This window comes from Anomalospiza imberbis, chromosome 7, assembly GCF_031753505.1.
Source record: "Anomalospiza imberbis isolate Cuckoo-Finch-1a 21T00152 chromosome 7, ASM3175350v1, whole genome shotgun sequence".
NCBI lineage: Eukaryota > Metazoa > Chordata > Aves > Passeriformes > Viduidae > Anomalospiza > Anomalospiza imberbis.
In genome coordinates this window covers 233,513-257,755 of record NC_089687.1, presented here as the reverse complement: position 1 = coordinate 257,755, position 24,243 = coordinate 233,513, and the positions used below count along the sequence as shown (strand labels likewise).

General features: G+C 40.7%; 2 protein-coding genes across 17 annotated transcripts in view; one reads left to right on the top strand and one right to left on the bottom strand.

The window, feature by feature from the left end:
• Positions 1–6,263, top strand: part of TANC1 (tetratricopeptide repeat, ankyrin repeat and coiled-coil containing 1) — a 72,852-nt gene extending 66,589 nt beyond the window's left edge. For all 9 annotated transcript variants that reach the window (XM_068195018.1, XM_068195020.1, XM_068195021.1 and 6 more), the window contains 5 exons: positions 649–781; positions 1,583–1,674; positions 2,095–2,241; positions 2,725–2,825; positions 3,710–6,263. In XM_068195018.1, coding sequence (XP_068051119.1) covers positions 649–781; positions 1,583–1,674; positions 2,095–2,241; positions 2,725–2,825; positions 3,710–5,072 — 1,836 coding nt within the window. In that variant the 3' untranslated portion in view covers positions 5,073–6,263. The remainder of the gene's footprint in view (positions 1–648; positions 782–1,582; positions 1,675–2,094; positions 2,242–2,724; positions 2,826–3,709) is intronic.
• Positions 649–24,082, bottom strand: WDSUB1 (WD repeat, sterile alpha motif and U-box domain containing 1). Of its 8 annotated transcripts, none has more exons than XM_068195035.1 (11): positions 23,814–24,082; positions 20,599–22,757; positions 17,192–17,376; positions 14,318–14,410; positions 13,513–13,606; positions 13,210–13,243; positions 11,424–11,464; positions 11,232–11,338; positions 10,154–10,333; positions 8,130–8,261; positions 6,470–6,874 (listed from the first exon to the last, which is right to left on the bottom strand). In XM_068195035.1, the coding sequence occupies exons 2-11, from the start codon at positions 20,994–20,996 to the stop codon at positions 6,720–6,722; spliced, it is 1,419 nt and encodes a 472-aa protein (XP_068051136.1). In that variant the 5' UTR covers positions 20,997–22,757; positions 23,814–24,082; the 3' UTR covers positions 6,470–6,719. The 8 variants fall into 8 exon arrangements, with proteins under 8 accessions (XP_068051138.1, XP_068051136.1, XP_068051133.1 ...); XM_068195032.1 differs by lacking the exon at positions 23,814–24,082 and adding an exon at positions 23,343–23,636; XM_068195033.1 differs by lacking the exon at positions 23,814–24,082 and adding an exon at positions 23,064–23,101.
• Between the last annotated feature and the right edge of the window lie 161 nt (positions 24,083–24,243).

The window sequence follows — 24,243 nt, the reverse complement described above, 5'->3', positions numbered from 1 at the left end:
CTGCAGTTGCATACACAAGGTCTGTGTCAGGTGCTGCTGTGGCATGTAACTCGCTGTAGCATATTGTGCCATTCAGCCTTTGTTTGAATTAACTTGAAATTGTAAATAAGTCCTCAGGTTCCATAGTGGCTTTGGTAGTTTTTAGACACTCTGTGTGTTTTTGCCTGTGACACTGGGTACTGGAGACTCTGCTGGAGAATGAGGGGTGTCCAGGCTCCTTCCTGTCCCTGCATTTGCTGTAGGTCATTGTCCTGGAGTGGTGCCAGCTCCCATTTCCCTGCCTAGACCGGTCCCTTCAGTAGGTCTGTGCTCAGCTACTGGCCAGGCTGGGACAGGAACAGTGCCAGTAGAGGTTCTTGAGCAGGCCTGTGGCTGTGGGTCATGGTGCTTGTCCATGGGCAGCACTGTTGGTGCCTCTTCCCTTACAAGATCACTGCTGGTGGCACTTGAGCATGTAATGGTTCTGGGAAAGAACTGCTGCTTCCCTCCAGCCTGCCTGTGCTGTGGTGCCTGTAGATGGCTGTACTGTCCTCGGCAGCGTATGCTCAGTGTGTTTCAAAGAAGATTACGTGGTACTTTAAATATTTCCTTGGTCTGCCTTTCCTACCAAAAGCCATGTTACAAGGCGTGTCTCATTTCTTCTCCCAGGTGCAGTATTTGGTGGAGAAAGGAGCAATGATTGAGCACGTGGACCACAGTGGCATGAGGCCACTGGACAGAGCGATTGGCTGCCGCAATACCTCAGTCGTGGTCATGCTGCTGAGAAAGGGAGCTAAGCTGGGTTAGTGAAAGTGCCCTGCACCATGGCGAACAACTGGGTTCTGCTCTGCCCGAATTAGTTATTTCTGTAAAGTAGATGAAATAAAACACCAAATTTTTGCAGCCTATCTGGTTTGCAGATGCCGACCCAAGAGAAACAATCTCCTTTAAAGGCAGACACACAAGACTCACTTTAGAAGAGAGGACACGCAAGGACTTTTATTCTGCTCTTTCTTTGATGTGTGCTGATGGTGAGGTCTGGAGGAGTCACCGTATATGGTTACTCTGCCTTAGTATATTGCCTTAAGACAAGAAAATGATGATTGTGCTATTACTGATACATAATTCTGGCACTATTAATGATTTAGATTAGGAAGTTTTACTTTTAAATAACATTCTTCTAATAAACTATGGAACTGTGTATTTTTGCAAAGTAAGTTATGTATTGCCAGTAGGCAAGTACATGATGCAGTTGTGTATGTGATAATGACTGAATATTTAGTACATTTGAATCACTATTTCATATTATTTGGGTAGTAAGTGTGATCAAATACAGGTTCGTTCTTAGGCCTGAATTTAATTGTGACTTCTATACATTCCTTCACAGGGGTGAAATGTATCAGACCATTTAATACCTGGCTGCTGTCCAGGTGGCGGCATAGATGCATTTTAAATGTTTACACCCTAATTATGATGATAATAGTAATACTGGTTCCATGTAGGTGGAATATATACTGAAGTAGGACCAGGCTTTCTACTGTGGTAGACAGCAGAAACACACTTTCTTCCCTTTTGTAAGATAGCCTTAAAATTTAACTTGCAGGAAATGCAGCGTGGGCAATGGCCACCTCCAAACCCGATATTCTCCTGATTCTTCTGCAGAAACTGATGGAAGAAGGAAATACGCTCTATAAAGTAGGTAGATTTTTCTTTTTTTCTGGCAGCAGAACATTTGACCTCTGCTTGAAGGTAGACTAAATGCCTTTATGCCTCCTTTTCAGTTATATAATCTGTTTAAAACAGAGTAGTAATATATCAGATTATATGATTTTTTTTTCTGGTACCAGTTGTACATATTAGTTTCAAGTATCATCCTTGTCAAATACCATTAAACATTTGAGTTCAGAAAGGGATACAAACTCTGATTAACATGCAGGCTCTCCCTGTGCTTTTTTGACAGTGTAGTTCATACTGTGTATATTTATTAAAAAATATGTCTCTGTGTTTTCTCCTGGAAGGGCAGCTCTTGGTAGATGTCAAATATAAATATGCTTTTTGGCAATAGTATTGCAATATTAAAAGTTTGTGAAAAATCTCATTTCCTAAAATTTGCAGAAAGGCAAGATGAGGGAAGCAGCACAGCGCTATCAGTATGCATTGAGGAAGTTCCCAAGGGAAGGGTTTGGTGAGGAAATGAAAGCCTTCACTGAGCTGAGAGTTTCATTATACCTGAACTTGTCACGATGTCGCCGCAAAACAAATGTAAGCTCTTGCTGTTAGTCTGCCTCTTGGGCATTGGGAGTCTGAGACTTATATCCTACTGCGTTACTGGGGTTGTATGTGGACATCCATCTGTGCTGTTTTAGAATCCCTTTCGCTATACCCTGATCTTGGGCTTTATCGTGTCAATAAATGGGTGGCTTATAAGATGAGGGCGTGTTGCTGTGGGGGATCTATTACAGCTGGTCTTAGATCATGCAGTTATTGTGGAATAAGGAACTACTGGATCTTTGTGATACTTTTAAAAGACTGAATGGAAAACACTGCTACCTTTGTTAAAAACCAGCACAACCAAGTGCCATGGCTGTGCTCGTGTGTGCTTTGAGCAAATACCTGCTCTTGCAGACTGGGGCAGGAGCCTCTGCCACGTGCGCTGGCTGCGCTCCTGGAGCCAGAGCAGGACCCGCAGCTGGCAGCTTGCTTTGCCTGGTGCTGTGTAACGAGAGTGGTTGATTCCTTTATTAGGATTTTGGAATGGCTGAAGAGTTTGCTACCAAAGCCTTGGATCTGAAGCCTAAGTGTTATGAAGCCTATTATGCCAGAGCAAGAGCCAAGAGGAACAGCAGGTACTGTTTGGTTTTGTGCATGTCTGCACAGATTTTTTTTTTTAACTTGCCATTTTTAATAACTTGTTCTTTTCTGCTAGTTACATTTCAAATTTGTAAAGAAAAAAAATATTTTTAGTGCACTTTGCATCTGTACTAGGTCTCTCTTATCAGATAAAGCCAACCACATCCAAATAGTGATATTGAATACTCTGTAAGTACTTGTGAGGCAGTCCAGAAAGTAACAAATTTATTTGAAGAGGGATTATTTTAAATGTAACAGTGAATGGGTCTGCTGCTCCACGTGATTCAACAGAATGTGACCAGCAGTGTGCCACCCAACTCCAACACGCCATTATTTTATTGCCAAGCTTATGATTTATTACTGGCTGCTTTGATAGGAAAGAATATGATGAATCAGCAGTTGAAGACAAAAATAGGGAGAGAGAAGGAACTATCTCTTTAGGTTGAAAGAATAACAAACTATAGTGGTGTATTCTGTACTGAAGTACAGAAAGAGGTGCTTTTTTGATTCACCATGTCTTTTCTAAACACATCAATAAATGGTCATGAAGCAGAGTTCAGTAGGTTCCCTACTCTGGAGGTAACTGTGGAAGAGCTTGTGAGACAAAGTGTCAGTTCCTGGCGTTCCCAGCAGAGAGTTCTGCCTGCCTGCATGGGGTGTCAGGATACTTTAGGGAAGTGTTTAGGGTTGGGTCTGCACTTCCACCCTAGTTAAGAATTTCCTGAGGTGGAGAACTTCCAGTTCTAATTTGCCACCACCTGCAGCAGGAAGCAAAAAATCAGGACATTTCACTGAAAGGGTGGAGGTGGGTTAGTAGTAGGTAATGCAGGGACACAGATTTGCCCTGATTTTCATTGTTTACTTCTTTCTTCCTAAACAGAAAACTACTTGCTGCTCTCGCTGACCTACGGGAAGCCACTCAGATATGCCCCAGCAATCAGGAGATAAAACGTCTCTTGGCTCGGGTGGAAGAGGAGTGCAAACAGTTCCAGAGAGCACAGCAACAGAAGCATCAGTCTCCACAGCTACTTGAACAAACCAACAATTCTGATAATGAGGAGGAAGGAATTGTACCAGGTGTGAATGATAATTTTAATCTTCAAGACAGGGAAGATGAGCTGCCACACCCCAATGAATCTGTTTCTCCTCCACAAAGGCTGCAGTGTTCCTCAGCTGCTTCATTATTCAGCAGGACCCTTCAAGAAGGTGTTCAGAAAGCTCAGTGTGTGTCCCCTCAAAGCAGAACAAGCAACAAGTACCTGAGAGAGCCAGGCTTGATCATGCAGCCAACAAAGCAGGCACAGATTGTAAAAACTAATCAGCATCTGAGCTCCATCCAGCCTGGATCTAAACTAGGAAGCGGTCAATGTAGCACCAAGCCACAATCATCTTTGCAGCATCTTCCCCACAGTCCCTTGCCCATCCGGCACTGTAGAAGTCAACAGGTGGATGGGACAAGCACATTGTCATCTGGAAGCATTTCCACAGATCCCACTGCTGAACTGCACAATGAGAAGTTTGTGTCAAGCCAGCGTTCACATCCACAGCATCATGAGACTCTCTCTTCTCGTTCTTTTGCTAGTAAATCTAAATGTGGTGACACATCAACAGCCTCTGCTCCAGTGAATTTCAGTGACTCAAGGCAGCAAAGCCCTGTACCCAGTGGTGGCTCTTCTGGCTCTCCATCCAGTAGTGTGATTCTTGCCAGCTCCTCAAGCAGCTTCACTTCAGCCAGCAGTTTGTCAGGCAGTGTTAAGGGGCTGGGCCCAGATGTTCGACTCAAGGAGACCAACATCAGTCAAGCTCAGGGCACTGAGCACCGACCTCGCAATACCCCGTTTATGGGAATCATGGACAAGACTGCAAGGTTTCAGCAGCAAAACACACAATCTAGTCGCGCTTGGCACTCTCAGACAGCAGATGGATTATCCACAAATGTTGCTTCTGCAGGCATTCAGCCCTCCAACTTGGAGCAGTTCTCAGTTAAACACTACTCAACTAAGGGATCCTCTACAGGTGCTGCCCAGGGAGATGGCAGCCAGAGCAGCATGCAAGCAAAAGAACGTGAGGAGCTCACTTGCCAAATCCCTCCCCACTGTACAGACAGCAGATCACCCAACCAAGGTTCTCATTTACACCCTGATGCTGTAGCCAAACTGCCATCCCACAGCACTCAGGATGGCCACCTCAGTCACGTCACCACGGCAAAACCAAAGCGATCGTTCATTGAATCAAATGTATAAATACTGTTCTGTACATTGACGGGGTAGACTGGGCTCACAACATCACAGGGTTTGACTGCTCTACAAAACACTGACTGCCTCGGCATGGCTGGGTCCCAGGGAGCAGTCTTTAATGGGATAAAACCACTTCCAACTGTTCCTACCATCACAGGGCAGTGACAGTAACTGGAATAACAAATTAGTGTAGAAAGACTCAATTAGGTTGGCCTAGGAGCTCGAGCAGAGAAATCCTTTCCATTACATGTTACCATTAAATAAGCCTTTCCTTTCACATATGGCTTCAGTCTTGGCTTTTGGTTCTCTTGCATCTCACACATAGTACTCGTGCCTCTCCAATGCTTACGTGCTGATGTCTCACAGCAGTGCTAAGGGAGATAATCTGCTGCAGAATACTCAGATCTGTACATGCATGCATTTTTTTAAAAATCAAATTATTTTATCACTTTTCTAGTGGGATCTAATTTGAGTTGCATGATGTACATTTAGGAAGCATAAATAATTTGTGTATGAGTAAACTACGCAGCCATTCTTTGATGTGTAAATATAACTATTTTTAGTAAATAGAAGAAATGAAATAAAATGAGTGACATTTGCATGTGTATTGAGAGGCTTTGACCATATTGGTTATTGCACTGAAGAACACAATATTATGGCCTATTAACAATAATCGCACTTTATATAGGGTATCTAATCACCTTTGGGTGCTATCTTAAAGCAAAATGATTTATTGTTTATTTGTGAAAAGGTACAACAGCTAAATGCTTAGTCAAGGTTTTTATGGGAAACCCAAGAAAGGGATGGAGTGAACGTGAAAGTTTAAGGAACAGCGTATGTGCAGTTGCATGACAGGATGAAGTTGAGACGTTGGTTTTTTAAGGAAATTAGGATTTTTATTGGCAAGAACTTACTGAAAATGAACTGCTGCAGTGACATTCCTATGAGTGCAATTCAGTTGGAGTGCTCAGCTTTATACTCTTCCCATCGTGCTTGATTACAGTGTTCTGTGTACATTGTAAACAGCTGTACCCAGCTCTACACATTCTTTTGCAGTTTGTATCAGTACACTTTAGCTTATTTATTGTTTACTGTTTCTTTGATATTTTGTACAAGTCCTATATTAGTCTTGTCCTGTAGTTCTATTTTTGCACAGCTACTGTACTCTTTCCATACAAAATAAAGATTATTAATATACCTGTGGGATGAGATGCAGTCCCTGATGGTTACAGGAGAAACTCTCTCCCAGCTTTTCCAACTATATGTCCAGTAATTGGGAACAGAGAAAGACAGTCACATTTTGGTTTGTTAGAGTAGAAAAAGAAATACAGATCCTATACTTTGCTATTTCTTACCTTCTGAAAGACTCACTTGGCAAGATGAAGACTAAAAACTCATAAACATAGTAAAAATTATAAGAAAATTTTATTTGAAAAGCTGAGTTTGAGTACTTGATTCTTAAACTGAAATACCACAAAGTAGAACTACCAGGAACTTAAAGTTCTTCTGGGAGTTTCCACCAGTGAAGGTTGAACCAGCCACAGATAGAAGAGAAACACAAGTTTTTCTTTCCATTTGTTTCTGATACAATTCCTCCAGCTGCATAAAATTTCAAATAATTCTAACAAACAACTTCAAAATTAAGTGGTTTAACTATTTCTGCTGAGTCTCTAGCCAGCGACTGATGGCCATTTTTAGTGTTCTGTTTGGTGTGAGCATAAGAGAGTGGAGAGGAAGATTCGTCATGGGACTAGATCGTCTATTGCTGATCCAGTTTTCCATTGCTTCCCTTTCATAGGAATAGCCATCTGCAAAGAAACCATCAACAAAAGTTCATATTACAGAGGCTTGGGCACTGTGGCACTCTGCAGATGTTAGCTGTTTAAATGCAAAAGGGAAGTAAGGAAATAGATCCAAAGAGGAAAAATTGAGATCTAGAATAAGTACATTCATTGTATGTGAAATCTTTTCTGTGGATATAAACAGTTCTGGCTAGTTTCTTGAATCTATCTCTGCCTGCAAAGCACCAAAATATATTACGCACAAGTTAAGTGAGAACTTTATTTTCAGTTTGAATGATCCATAATGTGAAGTAAAAGCTTAATACCATCAATTGCCTAACAGAGCTAAAGCCTGCTACTTTGCTGAACAGTCCACCTGGCTGACCCAGCCCTGAGCTGCACCTGTATGGAACCCTCACCACCTGCCCAGGTTCAGAACTTCAGCTTTTAGAGTTGGTAGCTGAACCAGCTGATCCTTAAAGAACAGAAATTAGGCCCCAGATAAGTGTCAGCCACCAGGAATATCTGTGGTGGAATACAAACCCGGGCCCTATGCCCCTCCTTCTTGTCTCCTTACTCCTTATTGAATAAAGCAACTATCACTCCAGCAGTTAGCAAATATCTTCCTATTTTGGCCATTCTCAGAAGTCTTCCCTAATACCTCAGAACTGGATGCAGTTAGTTACTGTTTACAGAGCAACAAAAAAAATTATACTGATCTTCTGATGTTTGTATGTTCCTCCTTCCCTCTCCCCCCAAGAATGAAACTACAAAACAATAGTTCTTCATAAAATGTATTAACTACGTAACATCTTATGCTGCTATCATGGTTCCAATGGCCGCTGCATTTAAAGGAGTCTCATTCTATACAAATTTTTAAGTGCCCTATAGATGGTGTGCTAAGCATAGTAATGAGGCTGGATTTTTTGGGGGGAGGGGGCTGGTTTGATTTGTTTAGTTTGCTTTTTGCCCCACTGAATGCACAATTCAATTTTGCACTTACTGAGCCAACACTGTAATTAGGCTTGTTATTATATTTACAAAGGCACGTAAAGGGAGGCACATTAAGAAAAGGAAGAAGTTGCTTGATACAGTATTTTTCTCCATATCTTAGCTGTAATTCAGCAAATTAAATGTTTATCACAATACTGGTTGGTGGCAACAGCTATTTAGAATAGTTTATCTTTCTAGGTCTGAAGTTAAAATAGGTGTGGGATCACAAAACTGGGACTATCTTTACCCTCAAGTAATTAGTTTTAATCCATGTCATGTAAAGACATACCTGTGGCAATGACAGGATCATTCATAAGCTCTCTTGTTATAGGACATAGGAACTCATCAGGAACAGAAACCGAGATTGTCATCCTCAGTTCTTCAATTTTCTGGAGAACTTTACTGCGCAGGCCTAGAGACTCTGAAAAATAATTTGTATATGAAGTGGAGAGCACAGACAGGTAAGGCAAAGAGGTCAGGTCTTGGAATAGTCAGCAGCTGTGTTGCAGGAGACATAGCTCCATCTCACCACCTCCTAAAACAAAAGCCTGCAGCCAGGCCTTGCTCCCACTCCAGTCAGCTCTGCCACAGGTTCTCTCTCCTGCTGTGCAACAGGAACTTCGGGTAGTAATGAAGACAGTCAGTAAAAGCAGTGCAAGTGCAGCAGAGCCATGGCAGAGCAGTGGACTTACACAGTGTGAGTGCAGCACTGCCCTGCAGCCACACCCTGCCATGGGACACAAAGCAGTGCCAGAGGGAAGGTACAGCTGTGCACAGGTGCTGCCAGCACCTCCAGCAGCTGGATTTCCCTTACTTCACGTGGCATTCAACGTGCCTGGTCATGCCCACCTCTATTACACTACACCTGCTCTACTGCACTGCTGTCCAGGGCTTACAAAGGCACAACTGAAAGGTGCCTTGAGCCTGTGGTTTTTAAAAGAACATTGATGTCCTCCAAACTGCAAAGACTGTGAAAAACTTAGAGATCTTTAGCAAGATCTTACATTACAGTCTCAGAGCAAAGAAAACAGGTTATCAACGAGAGAAAGGACATGCTCATTCAAGCATTTGTATGGTGGTAGACACCTAAAATTTAGTTAAACAGGAATTTGAGTAACACAGAAAATGTTGATCATTTTAGGCAAATAGTATTTTCCTACTTTGTAAATACTTGAGCTATGGCAGATAGAGAGCAATTTTTCAAGTCAGATATATGAGGCCATAATTTCTATACCTTTGTTGATTTCTTTCCCCACAGAGAACTCCCTTTGTAGCAGGTTACACTACATTCAATTCTCACAGAACATTCTAGTCAGCATTATCTGATTAGCCTCAGCTGGCAAGTTGCTGCAACAAAGTTTTAGGCTACCTCAATGCTAAGGAAAATGTCTGCATAAACTGAGGAAGCCAAGAGTCTTTCATGGATGACAATTGCTGACAGATTCCCAGCATTTCTGTTATATCTAGACTTCAGCAAAGCCTGCTGTTACACAGAGATAATATGATCCAATATAGACCAATTCCACACACACACACAAAAAGGAAGGGAGCAGTCTTCCTACAACGAACAATATCCAACTGTACTTTTTAAAAGGCTTCTTACCTCATTCAGCCTTTTGTTATACTTGACCTCACTTTAACAAACATATTAGCACCTAACTGACACCTAAATCTGACCATCAAAATTAATAGAGAACTTGTATTTCAAAAGTTCCAGTGCTGTTCACTATCTTCTGATTCCTTCTAAAATGTAATCACAGTTTTGCAATAGAGCAATAGGACAGTGTATGAAGATGATTTATTAGAAATTGTCTGAGCCAGGCAAGCTTTGCTTGGTCCTTACCAAAAGTCATAATCAAATGCATGCTTAGGAATTTCACTGTTTGATTCAGTGAAAGGTTGATGAACACCTGCAATTCCAAACATGGCACTTCTGCAGACTGATAGGAAATACTATAGACCACCCTATTTACCAAAGTGAGAAACATGAATTATAGAGAAAATCTGAAATTCCTTTTCCACGGCTTAATAATACAAGATTGAACAAGGAAAATAGAAACAAAATCAGGTAAGACCATTTAACAGGATCATTAGTAGAAGTGCATTGTATATCTCCAGGTCTGAGCAAACACACACACAAAAGGAATACTGTGGACAGTGTAACATAGGGAGGTTTTTAACAGCCCTGGAAATGAAATAAAAAAGGCATTTCAGGGGGAAAAAAATCCATGTATAGAGCTCCTAACTTGCTTTCATTCTAACATTTCAAAGTACTCTACAGATTAAAAACTATTTGGATTTTAATACTCTTACCAATTTTTAATTCATTAGCAAGACTTTCCTTAGTAAGATTCAGTAGTTGCTTGCCATCAATATTATTCATTTTGAAAAGTCCAACAAAGTCTGCTAAATCCTGTGCACAGAGCCAGGCTGAAACATCATCCTCTGACCAGTCCTCAATAGCCACCTTTGATTCATTTTCTACAGTATATCCTTTGAAAATGAAAAAGAGTTAAAAAAACAAAACAAACTAAAAACCAAATTAAAAACAAACAACACCATCCCCCTCCCCCACAAAAAAACCTCACCACAACCCCCCAAAAGCAAAAAACAATTTGAGTTGTCAGTTCAAAGAAACAATGTCATTAATAGATCCCGTTTTTAAGTGTTCTCAGTACTATACATTCTTCATCTTAGAAAATAAATGCTTCTTAGACATTGCTTTCTGAGGAAGGGCAGTAATTTGGGCTTACCTTTTACCCAGGAATTTTCAAAGTTTAGAGGAATTAATATCTTAGATGCCTAGACTTCTGTCAAATTTGAACTGAACAAATAACTATAAAAGTGCTAGACACTGGAATCATCTTGCATGTCCTTAGAAGGCACACCAAAATCCAAACTTACTGTTGTGCTTTGAACAAAGACAATCTGTACCTTTGTTCCACAAACTTTAGGTGCTGGTGTAATTTGTACCATTAGTTATCCTATATTAATGGCACTAATGTCATTTGTACAATTAGTTTTTCACCTATAACGACTGGTAACTGACAATTACACTTGCAATTAGTGTATTTTCAACTCGTCACAAATTATGGGTGTCTAAGAAGTCTTTCAACACTCTGGCAATAACATTCATCTCTTAAATGATGCCCAAAGACTAAGCAATTGCAAATATTAGAAAAACATATATAGCAAATTAATAAAATGAAGATATGTCTGGTATATTTTTCTTTACAAAATAACAAAAAGATAATACCTCTTCTGGGCATTAATCAGCTTAATTAGAAGATAAAAAGCATGCACACAATCCTGATGTTACACATTAAGTGCAGGTAAGAATCTTCAGAAGGTGTTTTGAATTTAAAAGATTTCAAATACTTCACACACTGACCTGCACAGGGTTGCTTAAGGTCAAGCTGCCATATGTGCACAGTTTTATCCATTGAGCCTGTGGCAAGTAAGGGACTATGTGGTGCAAAAGCACAAGTGGTAACATATCTACAAATAAAAAAAAAAGTCTGAAAATTCATTAGAAAAGGATTTATTTTATTTATGAAACAGAATAATCATGCTGATTTCTTACCTTGTATGCTGAGACAAAGTATGAAGGGTATTGCCAGTACTCTGTAAAAGAGATTTTGTGATTTTAAATCTTAAAGAATAAAAAAAAGTGCTTATTCACTTGTTTGCTTCCTTTCCAAACAGAGAATATTGCTTCTTGTAAGGTGACAGAAGGTACCTTCAGAGAAGTTACACAACCTTGACAAAGCTGATCAGCAGCAGAGTCAGAAACGCAGCTTGAATTTCCTACTTTAAGCCCCTGTCTGATTCCCTGGAGCACTGTTCCCCTGCACAATCAGCCAGCATGGAACATGCAGGGAGAAGAGTGTCAGAAACACTGACTGAACTCAATCCATATTGGCTGGTTGGTTGTGCAGCTAAAGACATTTCTTCTACAAATCATGTATTAGAAATGACCAAAAGGGTCATTGTGGGGGTCAACCCACAAGCCTTCACTTGGACCAATAATTAACCACACCAATTTGGCCTATTCTCTATTTGGCCACTAAATACTAACTAAAAAATGAAATTCCTGAATTTTGGCAGTTTTAATTTATTATGCAAAGATTCTCCCTCCTATGAAAAATTGCATTTCTTTGACAGGTACAGGCAGGTTGGAAAAATGATAAGCAAAACTATTGTGAATCACTAATTGATCAGTCAGCATTCCAGTATTTTGAGTTGTGCAACATGATCAAAGTTCCCTAATATAGGTTGAAATCTCTCTCCTTCCCAGAAAAGTTTATTGTCCCTACTTTTCCCCACAGAATCACAGGACGGTTGGGGACCTCTGCAGATCATATAGTCCAACCCCGCTGCTAAAGCAGCATCACCTAGAGCAGGTGTCCAGGCAGGTTTTGAGTATCTCCAAAGGAGAATTTCAGAACTAGAAAAGTTACTGTCCCATTTGATAAAAACCTAAGGCCATAAAAGCTGATGAACAATATTAAGAAATATTTAGGCTGTGGTTTCCTTCATCTTCCAATTTTCCAAGGCTCCTGAACTCTAGAGGACATCTTACATACCTGTCTAAACTTCAAATTACTAAAATAACTGGGCCAAAAACTGTGCAGGTATGGTATTAGTGATTTTGGTGAAAAACTTTATTGCTAATTTTAAAATCGTATCAATACAACAAGTATGTGCTGAGCAAACTGAAAAAGTTTAAAATTTGTTCATCCTTCTTTTTCAGCAAAATTATTATTTTTAGTACTATAAAGTACTAAAGGTATATGTACTACTTACAGGTGAATCATAAAGGAGATAACGTTATTATAGAAAATGCTTAAACAATAGGTTTTAAAGACATTGTACTTAATATAAAAATGTATTGAATTCTTTATTATGCTTCTATTTTATGTGCGTTGTTGTATTGTGTTTTTATATTTTTGTAACAGTATAACTAGCTACAAAATTTCTATGTTCACCATTCCTGATTTTATGTCAAAAGGTACAGTCTTCCTTGCTTTGAAAGCCAAGCTAAAATTAGGATAAGAAAAAAATCCTTCCGCTTCAATATGAATCTTGTAATACTCATAAGTATGGAATTAATTGAGTAACACCCTACTGCAGAGAAATCAACTGACAAATCCTCACAATGTAAATAAAAAGTGAGAAAGACTGATCAGCTCTCAGGAGATATTTTTCCTTAGACTCCTTCCCCTCCTGCCCCCAAATGCACAGTAAGTATTTTGGCTTAGTATCATTTGTATTCCTTTGTATTTTTTCATTGATACAACACTGCAGAAGCAGTGCTTATATTTAAAGACAACACCCCAACAAATGATCCTGTATTATGCTATACTTACAGTTTCATAGATTATGACGCACTTGTCCACAGACCTTAAAAAAATACATTGACATTAAAATGATGCAGAGAAGGAAAAGGAAAGTGTTTCATTAACCTTTTCCACAACCTGAGATTTCAAACTCAATCACCTACAAGACACAGACTGATTGCAAAGACACTTCAACAGCTCTAGAGGTCACAGAACTATTCTTTAATTACTGATAATAAATATTTAGAAATCTTGAACTCTTTTGAACTTTCTGTTTTACAATATTGAAGCATGAACCTGGACATCCAGACATTTCAAAAAGGTGCTGCTTACCCCGAGACTATCATCTGTCCATCACATGAAAATGCACAAGCCAAAACTGGGGCAGAGTGCCCATTCAGTGTGCATTTATATTTTAACTGAACGCCTAAAAATACAAAAAGTAAATTATTACATATGGCTATATTTGACAAGGTATAACACAAGCTGCTCTAAGAAGCCCAAAGCTCCACCAAAGATGTGACTCTGTAACATACTGTTTACAAAAAAGGGGATAAAAAGATCACAGAGACAACTTCCCCTCTGAATATCTCCAACTTTATCACTTTGTAGTCTTAGCATGTCTCACAAGGTTTTAGATAATTAAATGTGTACATGGACACACGATATTAATCCTTACATGCTTTTATATAAAGAAGATTTTTACAAAAAAGTACCCACTGAAGATATTTTTGGCAATTTACTTAGTCTCTACATTGTAGTTTTTGCAGGAGCCAACATTCTTTTCTCCTGCTCTTATTCAAGGCCCAGGATATACTGAAACATGAAAACAAACCTCTCCCTGGCCAGGCAGATTAAGAGGTTTCAACCTATCAACCTGTTGAAAGGCCACAGTAGAATTTTTAAAAAATCTTTACTTTCAATACTTGTTGATAAATAGATTGCTAAATACAATCTACATGGCCCTGCATCACAAAGTGCTGGATGCCTTAGCTGTTCTCCAGCTAATAATTAAAAGAAAAATTTCAACTTGTGGTTAGTTTGGCTGTGAATCCAGTACAATAAATTTGATTTTCGATTAAAATTGTCACTAAAGACCTAACACATTGGTATATTCAAAAAACAATTCTATACAAACCTAAGAGATTTGCAAACAAAATAAGCCAGAGTTTGATATGATTATCTTGTCCACAGGAAGCCATCTGGAAGTATTTGAATCCATTTTCACTATCTGATAAAATTAAAATATATAAATGGGAGTCAGAAACATTGAAAATAGCAGCAGATCAGTAAACTACATCAGCATAAAAATCATTGCAGAAGTTCTAAAACAGTTTGGACGTAAGAAATAGGCATCATTATACTCTTTTCTGAATAAGTAAATTAAGACCAGAGTTTTGCTCATGTTTTAAGTTTTCTTGGTGGGAAATGTTTGAATTCTCTGATTATAGTGCTAGAGTCTTTAAATCTAAATTATATGGTTATATCCATTTTTCCTACAGTTCTGCAATTCTCAAAATTAACCACATACACATGTACAAAATTTGAGAGTATCTGACAGGGAATTTTCATACCTTTACAAATTCAACTTTTCACTTTTATAAACTGACATTTCATGACTGCAGTCCAGCCAAACACTCAGTAAACACTGCATTAAGTGTGAAATACAACAATAATAGTTTCATAGCTCGCCCTTCTTGATTCAGTGGTTACGAACATTTCTGAATTATCATGTTCCACAAGTGGACTGTTAGATGCATCAGAAAGTGGTTGGATGGTTGCAAACTGAGGGTAGTGCTCCATGGCTCAGAGTCCCAATGGACCAGTGGTGTCCCTCAGGGTTCTGTATTGGGATCAATGCTATTTAATATCTTCATTTAGATATTTAATAGGCAGCAAGAAGGAAGCAAGCACACCCTCAGAAAATTTGCAGACGACATGAAGCTGAGTGGTGTAGAGGACACAAGAGGGACAAGGATCTGGGATGACCCCAGAGGGACCTGGACAAGTTCGAGCGCTGGCCCATGGGAACCTCAGGTACTGGTGCGGCAATCGGACTGGGGCAACCCCCAGTAACAATCCAGGCTGGAGGGTGAACAGGCGGAGAGCAGCCCTGCCAAGAGAGGCTGTGAACATGGCACCACTTACCAGGTTTAGTTCCAGCTTCACCTCGGCCTTCCTCATCCCCTCCCTACACAACCATAATTCATCTCTATACTATAACCCAGGTTACACGTCTTTGTTCCCACTGCCTGTGCATTTGCTTCTTGCCTTTTAGTTTGACCAGCAGTTCCTGACTCAGCAATTCAAGTCTCTTGTCCTCCTTGTCCAGTTTCTGACTCCTGGGGACCCACTGACTCTTGCACTCAGAAGAAGACTTTCCTAAAGATTTGCCAACTCTGTTCCATTCCCTTGTCCCTGAGGGCAGTCTCCCATGTGATCCCACTGACAACCTCCCTGAAGAGCTAGAAGTCTGCCTTCCTAAAGTTCAGTAGCCTGCCTCTATTCCTTACCTGACCTATATTCCTTAAGATGGTACCAAACTCCACCTTAAGTTGTGGTCGAGTTTGGTACTCCACCACAGCACAAAGAACCTATCAGACACTCTGGATGAAAACTTGATCTGAATTAAGCAGGTAAAGAGAGTCTCAATTTAAAACTATCTCTAATTGCACTGGATAAGCACTACTTGTATGCATTTCATAATGTGTTAAATCTGCCAAAAATCCCAGAAGGTTCAACCATTGATGATTAAACAGCAACACACAAAAGGAAATATGTTGACTTTCAATAATACATAGATAAAATAATCAAGAATTATCATTAATCAGCCAGGACAAATCCACAGTGCAATAAATACCTGCTTTGTCGCCTGTTTATCTTGGGAGAAGGCTGTAATTTTTAAACCAAGAGAATAATCTCAATATGAAATGGAGTGGTGGAAATTACACTCCAATCTGTTTCAGCTGCAACATATTTTTTGCCCTCAGATGCAACTCTTAGTTCACATGAGTTTTTTGTGTAGTATTTTCACCAACTAAGATCCTACACCTTTCAGAGGGCACATATTTGTTTGATTTGGTATTGTCACTCATAAATTCTCTGTTCTGAAGTGTATGTTCACATCCTTCTTCCTCAGGTTCCTCCTGCTTTCTTCCCCACTGCTTCTGTCCTGTTTTCTTCCTGCTCTGCACCACCTCCTTAGACAGGGTGGTACACAGACAGCAGTACGTACTGCCGAGTTCAGCACTTGAAGATGCAAGTGGCTGCCCAGTTATAACTTTTGGGGCCTTTGAAAGGGCAGCTTGTGTATTCTGAATACAAAAGCCTAAATATGTCTATGAAGATCAATTTGTCTCAATAGTAGATCTGGAAAGCACAAAAGTATATACACAAGTATATACACAAGGTTGTGAAGTCAAGTTGCTGCATTACTTCCTAAAGCTGACAGAGGGGCTTCTTCCCAATTTCCTAACTTCCATTAGAAGTAAATGACTGTGATCAAATGCTAAAACAGCTCCAAGAGTTTTGAACATCTTAGTGGAATGCGGGAGATTCTGGGCTCATTACTCCCCCAAATTCCTCTAAATGACAAAGTCAGGTGCAGGAAAATAGCCTATCTGTCCATATGCCACAGTTCAAGCATGTAGCTTATTAGGTTTACAGATCTCTGCATTGTTTTAATCCAGTCCTGCTCCTTGGGAACCAAAGTATGAAAGAGTCAAGTGGGAATGGTAATCAAACACTGCATCTCCTAAAAGCCTTGTCTGCCATGGGAGTAATTAGCTTACTCAAAGTTATCACCTTGTTTGTTGACCTAGAACATTCCTTGCCACCAACCTGACCACAACATTTACTTAAGAATATTCAGAATGTTCCAAAACATCAGCTCTTCACAAGGTCATTTGTATCTTAAGCACCAATGGCAAAAAGAATATGAAAACAGGAGCTGGGGAGAAATAAATATCTCTTTTTTTTAAATGTTCCTCCTCTGATGAGTTGAATAACTAACCAGATACTGGATGTGAAGAAATATCACAGCAGGTAACGCCAAGATCATGTGCTTTTTCATTATACAGGCATCTCATTTTATCATCCCAAATGGTTAAATCACCACTTGATGATCCAGTGACAAAGAAGCTTCCATTGGGAGAAAATGCACAAGCCATCAAAGAACCACCTTTAACTTTCCCAGATCTGAAAAGCAAGAGTACACAGGATGTGAATTTAGAGTAGGTAAAGTTCTACAAAGTGACCTCTCAAATGCACTCTGATGCAATAAGCCAAACTCTTCTAAGGTTTGCACTTTGGAACTAGCTGACAGAGGAAAGAGAAACTCAAACCAACTATAAAAAGAGAGTAAAATAAGCTCTGCAGGAGGGACCATTACAGGGGACCATTCCGGCTCTTTGACAGTAGGAGGAAAACATGAGATGGAGGCCCCAAGGCAATAATTTTAACTGAGAGATAAAATTATTTTCAAACTAAAGACAATTTGCATGGATTTAACACTTAAAAGGCACAATGCACTGTTAAAATTCTATGGCAGGACACATTTTAAAAGTCAAAGGTAAAGATACAACTATAATTAACACAGATTTACATGTACACAAACAAGGGGAAAAAAGACTGACAATTCTTCTGGTTTTAGAGACAAAAGAGAACACTTACTAGCCCATATGATAAGCTGTAGCTGAGTAGAATACTTCCTGATTTATGATGTAGAATTAATTTTGCACCACTTGTACACAAGAGAAAACAATGTGAAAAAGAAATTCTATATTTTAATTAAGTCAGCCAAAGCACTTTGTAAAACTGATCTTCAAAGAAAATTTCTAGCAGATATGGAAGCGTAGTCAACCCTCAGGAAGGAAGTGGGGTCAACCTGACATCCTTTACATTATCTGATAACCCAAATTCAGTCAAAAGAGTCTCACTCCTTTTAATGGACACCAGATCCAGCCAAGCATGCATAGCTGAGTGTTTAAGTGTGGGGAGAAAATCACAGCCATGAGAAACAGTCACATGACAAGAAATGTCAGTCCTATTTACTCTGTCATCGTACTTTGTAGAACAGCTGCTAATGCTCTTTTACTGACAGAAATTTTATTTACTGCCACAGGTGTCTAACTTAATGTCATAGAAGACAAGTCAATTTAATTTTCCTCAGTGTCACACTAATCAGACCCATGACCTTCTAAAGAGCATTGTCTCCCTTAATTCTTTTTTTAAGAATACTATCAAATCCACTACAGTGCTTCCCATTTTTATATGTACAATCCTTTTTCTTTAGTGTAGCTTTTACAGCTTTCCTTCTTTCACACAAAAAGTTGCAGATTCTGCTCTGAAATCAACAGTAAAATAAATAGCATTGTGCATGCATTTAAAATTTGCAGGCCAAATATCAGTTTTGTAACTTATTACTGAACGAGAAAAAGAAACACACATAAGTCAACTTGATTTCCTGTTGTTCACATCCACCATAGAACTTATTTAAATAGCCACCTTCCTTCAACATTTGAACTGTCAATTACAACAGCTGAGTAGATAAGGAGCAAATTTTATGTAATTTTATTATAGTTACCATCCATATATTTAGTCAAGTGACAAAACTGTGTAGTAAAATGTTTTCTCATTTTCAGCATCAACACAATCCACTGGTTCAAAAGAAACAGAGGACCCCAGATTGACATTAGATTGTTAACTAACTTCCTCCGACATAATTTTAAAGTACTTTGATTTCTGTGTTATACTGATTTCAACTCCTAAAAACAGGACATGTGCATTTTCCTACCTGCAATAACAAATCACAATAAAAATATTCATCAGTTGAAAATACATACACATCCCAAAATAGATATAAAGTTAATTTGACTACTGCTGGCCTGTTAACAGTTAACACTGTTGTAAACACTCTGAAATGCACTTTTAATAGTTGAAGGGGACAGGATCGGAATGCTCAAGTTTTTTCTTATTTCTCTACAATGAAAACACCAAAGCAGAATAATTTCTGCTTGTAATAACAATATAGTTTCTAAGTGGTCATTATACATCCACCATTCAACTAGAAGAAAATTAGGATGTAGGTCTAAAACATGCATCACTGCATGTATTAAGAGCATACAATTGTAAGAAATGTTGTTTTCATATTTCTGGGTTTTTCCCTTCAGTAACAAGCATTCTGAATTAAAAAAAAAATATAATCTCTTCACTAGCAATGTCTCAAAACAAATAAACCTCAGATTTTAGAATACTAATGACTGAATTTCCCAATTCAGTCATTAGGAAAAAATAGGTTATCAGTACATTTTTACTGTCTGAAAACAAAACAAGCATTTCAGTGTTTCTTTATGTATTACAAAAAACATGGTGGCAAAAATCTTGGACAATTTATGGACAAATTTCCAGATTTACACAATTTCAAGTAACTGTGATCGATCTTTTTGAAAAACTGTACAGTTCCCACATAAATCACTGCTGTGGAAGTGTCCCCGCAAAATGAGGGACATGCTTGACAGGGGACTACCAACATCAAACAATTCTGTCTTTCAGAAACAGCTGCTCCCTCAGTCCTGAGTGAAACATCAGTTTGCTTAAATTCTTAACTACTCTTCTAACTTTAGAGAGTAATTTAGTTGCATAATAAGCTCTAAAACCTAAATAATGTCTTGCCCAAGTACAGATTAAAACAACTGGCCTAAAGAATTCACTGAAAGATAGAGATGTAGAGGAGGACTGTGAAGATAGCTCTAAGGTTCATGCCTTTAACTGTGCAACACCAATAAATATGCTCATCTGCTTTGTTTCCAATGTTTCTTGGAAACCTATGCGAAATGTTGACTCTCACGCTTAACTTATTGAGCACCAATACTTCTTTCAGTCACTTTATGTCTTAAAATGTACAGTTTCAGGACAGGTCCATAGTTTCCAAACTCTGGTTGCTGGATTACCAGCAAGCTTCTAAGACCTTCCTGGACTCCAAACTTCTAGTAATTAAACATTTAATGTATACTATTATGTGTAATGCAATATAAAGCACACCATACAGTCAGGCTCCACTAACTGTGTATTATGTACCACAGTTTGCTGAGCCACTGTTTAGAAATCAGATGCAATGCATCCTGATCGCATGTTAAATCAATGAAAGGAACTTCAAAAAATCAGGATTTAGATGTATGATAACTTTGCAAAAATTAAAGCTTCTTGACTTCGCATTGTTTAACTTAAAAAAAACCAGAAAGCTACTTAACACTTCTCCCTCTCCTACTGATAATCTTTTGGTCATCTAAATCCTACCCCCGTTTCTTTGTGATATCCACCGCTGGTGTAAGTCTGCATATCTTATATACAGTACAGCATACTCCTTGAACTATATTCCCCTCAAAACAAAGTATTTGTCAAAAAAGATTTGGGACTCACCGGTACAATTTCATGGACTGCACGTTCCAAAGAACCACGCTGCCATCCGCTGCCCCTGCCAACAGGTAGGTGGCCTCAGGAGAGAAGCGGCAGACCCTGACGGGGCTGGCCCCGGGCTGCTCCAGCACGGCCAGCCTGCGGCCATCGCGGGTGTCCCACAGCACCGAGGTGCCGTCCGTGGAGCACGAGGCCAGCACGAGTCCCGACGGCGAGAAGCAGCAGCAGTGCACGGCGTACGTGTGACCTTCCAACGGCGAGTACGGGAGCTCAGCGAAGTTGCTCAAAGAATAAACGCGAATTGTTTTGTCCAAGGAACAAGTAGCCAAGCACGATGATGAGAAGGCACAGTAATTGACATCATCACTATGATCTGCTAAAGTGTGAATTAATGTCGCCATTTGAAAAAATAAAAATCTGAAAAAGAGTTTAACAGACTTAATTTTCCTGTTTCATAAATGAAACATACTACGTTAGCAAGACAAATTCTGAAGGAAAAAAAAAAAAAAAGAAAGAAAAACTCATTTGCAAAGGCAGTTTTTTCACCTAGCATTGTTTAAGCAGAGAATCATAAAATCACAGATCAGTTTGGGTTGAAAGGGACCTTAAAGCCCATGCAGTTTCAGCCCCTGCCATAGGCAGGGACACCTTCCATTATTCCAGGTTGCTCCAAGTCCCATCCAGCCTGGCCTTGAATGCTTCCAGGGATGGGGCAGCCACAGCTTCTCTGGGCAACCTGTGCCAGGGCTTCACTACCCTCACAGCCCAGAATTTCTTCTTAATCTTTAATCTAAAACTACTCTCAGTTTAAATCCATCCCCCTTTCTATCACTGCATGCCCTTGTAACAAGACCCTCTCCAGCCTTTTTGTGGCACTTTCCAGTGAAGACTGAGACAAAAAAACCATTGAGTACCTTAGCCTCCTCCACGTCTTGGGTAACCAGGTCTTCTGTTTCCTTCCAGAGGGGGCCCATATTTCTCCTAATCTTCCTTTTATCACGAACATACATATTAAAGCTTTTCTTGTTGCCCCTGACATCCCTGGCTGGATTTAATTCCATCAGGACTTTAGCCTTCCCAACCTAATCCCTGACTGCTCGAAAGATCTCTCTGTAGTCCTCCCAGTTGACCTGTCCTTGCTTGCATCCTCTTCCTTTTTGTTTGAATTTGTCCAAGAGCTCTCTTCTGCTTGCTTTCACAGATAGCAACAGTAGCAATGGCAAAACATCAGTGCAATAACACATACTTGTGTTGCCAATCCAAAGTTTGACCAGACTGACTAAAACATTTAAGTCAAAATGTCAATATTAATTGGGTGATCAGCATTGGAACCTCTCCAGAAATTGCATTTGCTGCTACACAGAACAACAAAAGGCAATGTGAACTTCACTCGCATTTTCCCAGGATGTAAAATTGCTAGAACCAGTTTAAATTGTATCAGACAAGTGATTTACACTGTGAGGTCAGGGAAATCCCCAAAGAGGTACATTCCAACCAGTTACTCCCCATGCTGCAGATCACAGACAACTTCCTTGAGAATAAATGCACACAGCCTCCAAAATGAAGTGCCTACAGCTCTTATAAGCTGTTTATAAAGAAAAAATCCAGTAATACTATTTATATTGAGTTAACTTATATAGTAGTCTGCTATTGTAGATAAGTGCTTCATTCTGAATAATAATTTCAGTGCTGAGGCATCTGCGAACAAAACCATATATACTCACACTTTTTTTTACTTAGAAACATGCACACAGACACATATGTTTGTATGTATGTGGACATGTAAGTATGTATAAATGTATGCACATATAGGCAGAGGTATGTACATATACACACAGACACAAAGGTGCATATGTAAGGGCAAATACTTGCTCTCTTCACACAGTGTATGGCACACCGATTTAGTTAAAGACAAGATCACTGAATACTACCTAATTTAGCTTCAGGATGCTCAGTTTTACTACCACTCTCTTTGAAATCATTATACAAATGAAGTAGTATCAATAACGTATCTTAGCTGCAGAAAGAAAATAAACATGCTTTCTTCAGCTACGAGAAACCGAAGTGTCAGAGAAAGCTTAACATCTGGAAAGATGAGCTGAAAAAGGCACCTTGAACTCACTATCAGGAGACTTTCAGGAGCTCACTTCAGAAAAGCAAACCTAAGAACAAGAGGTTTCAGTATCAATAAATCGACTGAAGGAGCTAGGAGCAGCGGGAGCATTCGTCACCAGAGCGACGTTCAGCACCACAGCGTCATCTCCTCTGGCAATTACGTTTTTTTTTCTCATAATCCACAAACCAGCAGCACCGGCCCACAGGAAGACCTACAGCAACTCTCGACGCGGCTGGCAGCCCTTTCCCTCTTGCTCTTTCCCGTAGCCGAGTCCCACCCAACCCATCGCGCCGGCAGCGCGGCCTGGACGCGCTCGGAAGGTCGGCGGAGTCACCCCGAGCTCCAGTGGCACGTGTCGGGTAAACAAGACCCTGCCTCGGCTGCGCGGGGGCCCCGCGGCCACCGGGCGCGGCCGCCCGGCCGGCCGTGACGAGGGGATCCCGCCCGCACCTGCCGCGCTCCGCCCGCGGCGCCTGCTGCCTCGGCCACGCCGGCACGGCCCGGGGAGCCGCGCCCGCGCGGTGCCCCCCCGGCCCCCGGCATGGTGTGGTCCAGGCCGACCCGCTCCGCTCCGGGCCGCGCCACTGCGCGGTGGCCGCGGGGGTAGCCGCGCTGCGTTTCCCGCTCTCACCGCCGCTACTGGTCCCGGCCCCGAGGCAGCGCGGGCGCGGATCGTGCGACCTTCAGCCCTCCGCGCCCTCAGCGCCGGCCCGGAGCCGCACAACAGCCGCCGGCGCTATGGCTGCCTTGGCACGAAGCCCGCGTGGGCGCGGGCGGTGCCAGCGCCTGTGGCATGTCGGCGGGGCCGGACGCTCTCCCAGCCGTTGCCGCGCCCTCACAACACATGAGAGCTCTGCCGGCCGCCAGCCGTGTCCGAGCGGGCAGCGGGGCCACGCTCTGCTGCTGAGATCGACACGGTGACCGCCTCAGCCAGGCCTCCGCCCGCCACAGCAGAGCGATCGAGCAGAACGAAGGGCAGTTCCGAGAAAGAGTGCTCCCCCAGGCCCAGCAGCCGTCAGGTAACTTACACCATCGCCCTCTCCCCCCTTTCACATACATGCTCAGCAACTCATGCAAAATAAACGGTTTAGCCGGCACCTACACATTTTGAGGAAGACAAAGTCGCTTTCTCGGAGTCATTGTGCCCAGGAAGCATTCCCTAAATGATCGGCCTTCCGTGTTTAGTCTGGACCATCTCACGCTCTGTTTTGTAGCCCTTTATTTGATTGCACACTCTGCGATCCACGGCTGAAGCCTGGCTTTTCACTATTCTGAATCCTAGGTGACAAACACTATTAAAAAGAAGGCTTTAGACCTCCTTTTAAAGATACGTATTTTGATTTTCAGCTGCTTTTTTATCATCCCATTTTTTCCAAAGAGATGACAAGAGACAAAAGAGAACTCACACTCCACCACAACACTCTTCATTGAGTGCCGTTACAGTATTTATAAATAGTAAGTTTGAAAGTTTCAGAATAAATTCTGTAAACAAAGACCGGCACACTTTGTTCAGAAAGAATGAGAGCACACTG

Excerpts from the sequence above, each read along its gene's own strand:
- WDSUB1 (XM_068195035.1), bottom strand. The coding sequence starts at position 20,996 with ATGGCGACATTAATTCACACTTTAGCAGATCATAGTGATGATGTCAAT. Across the intron at positions 17,377-20,598 it reads CAGTCCATGAAATTGTACCG|ATCTGGGAAAGTTAAAGGTG; the intron begins GTGAGTCCCAAA and ends CTTGCTTTTCAG. Across the intron at positions 13,244-13,512 it reads GGACAGATGATAGTCTCGGG|GTCTGTGGACAAGTGCGTCA; the intron begins GTAAGCAGCACC and ends TATTTTTTTAAG.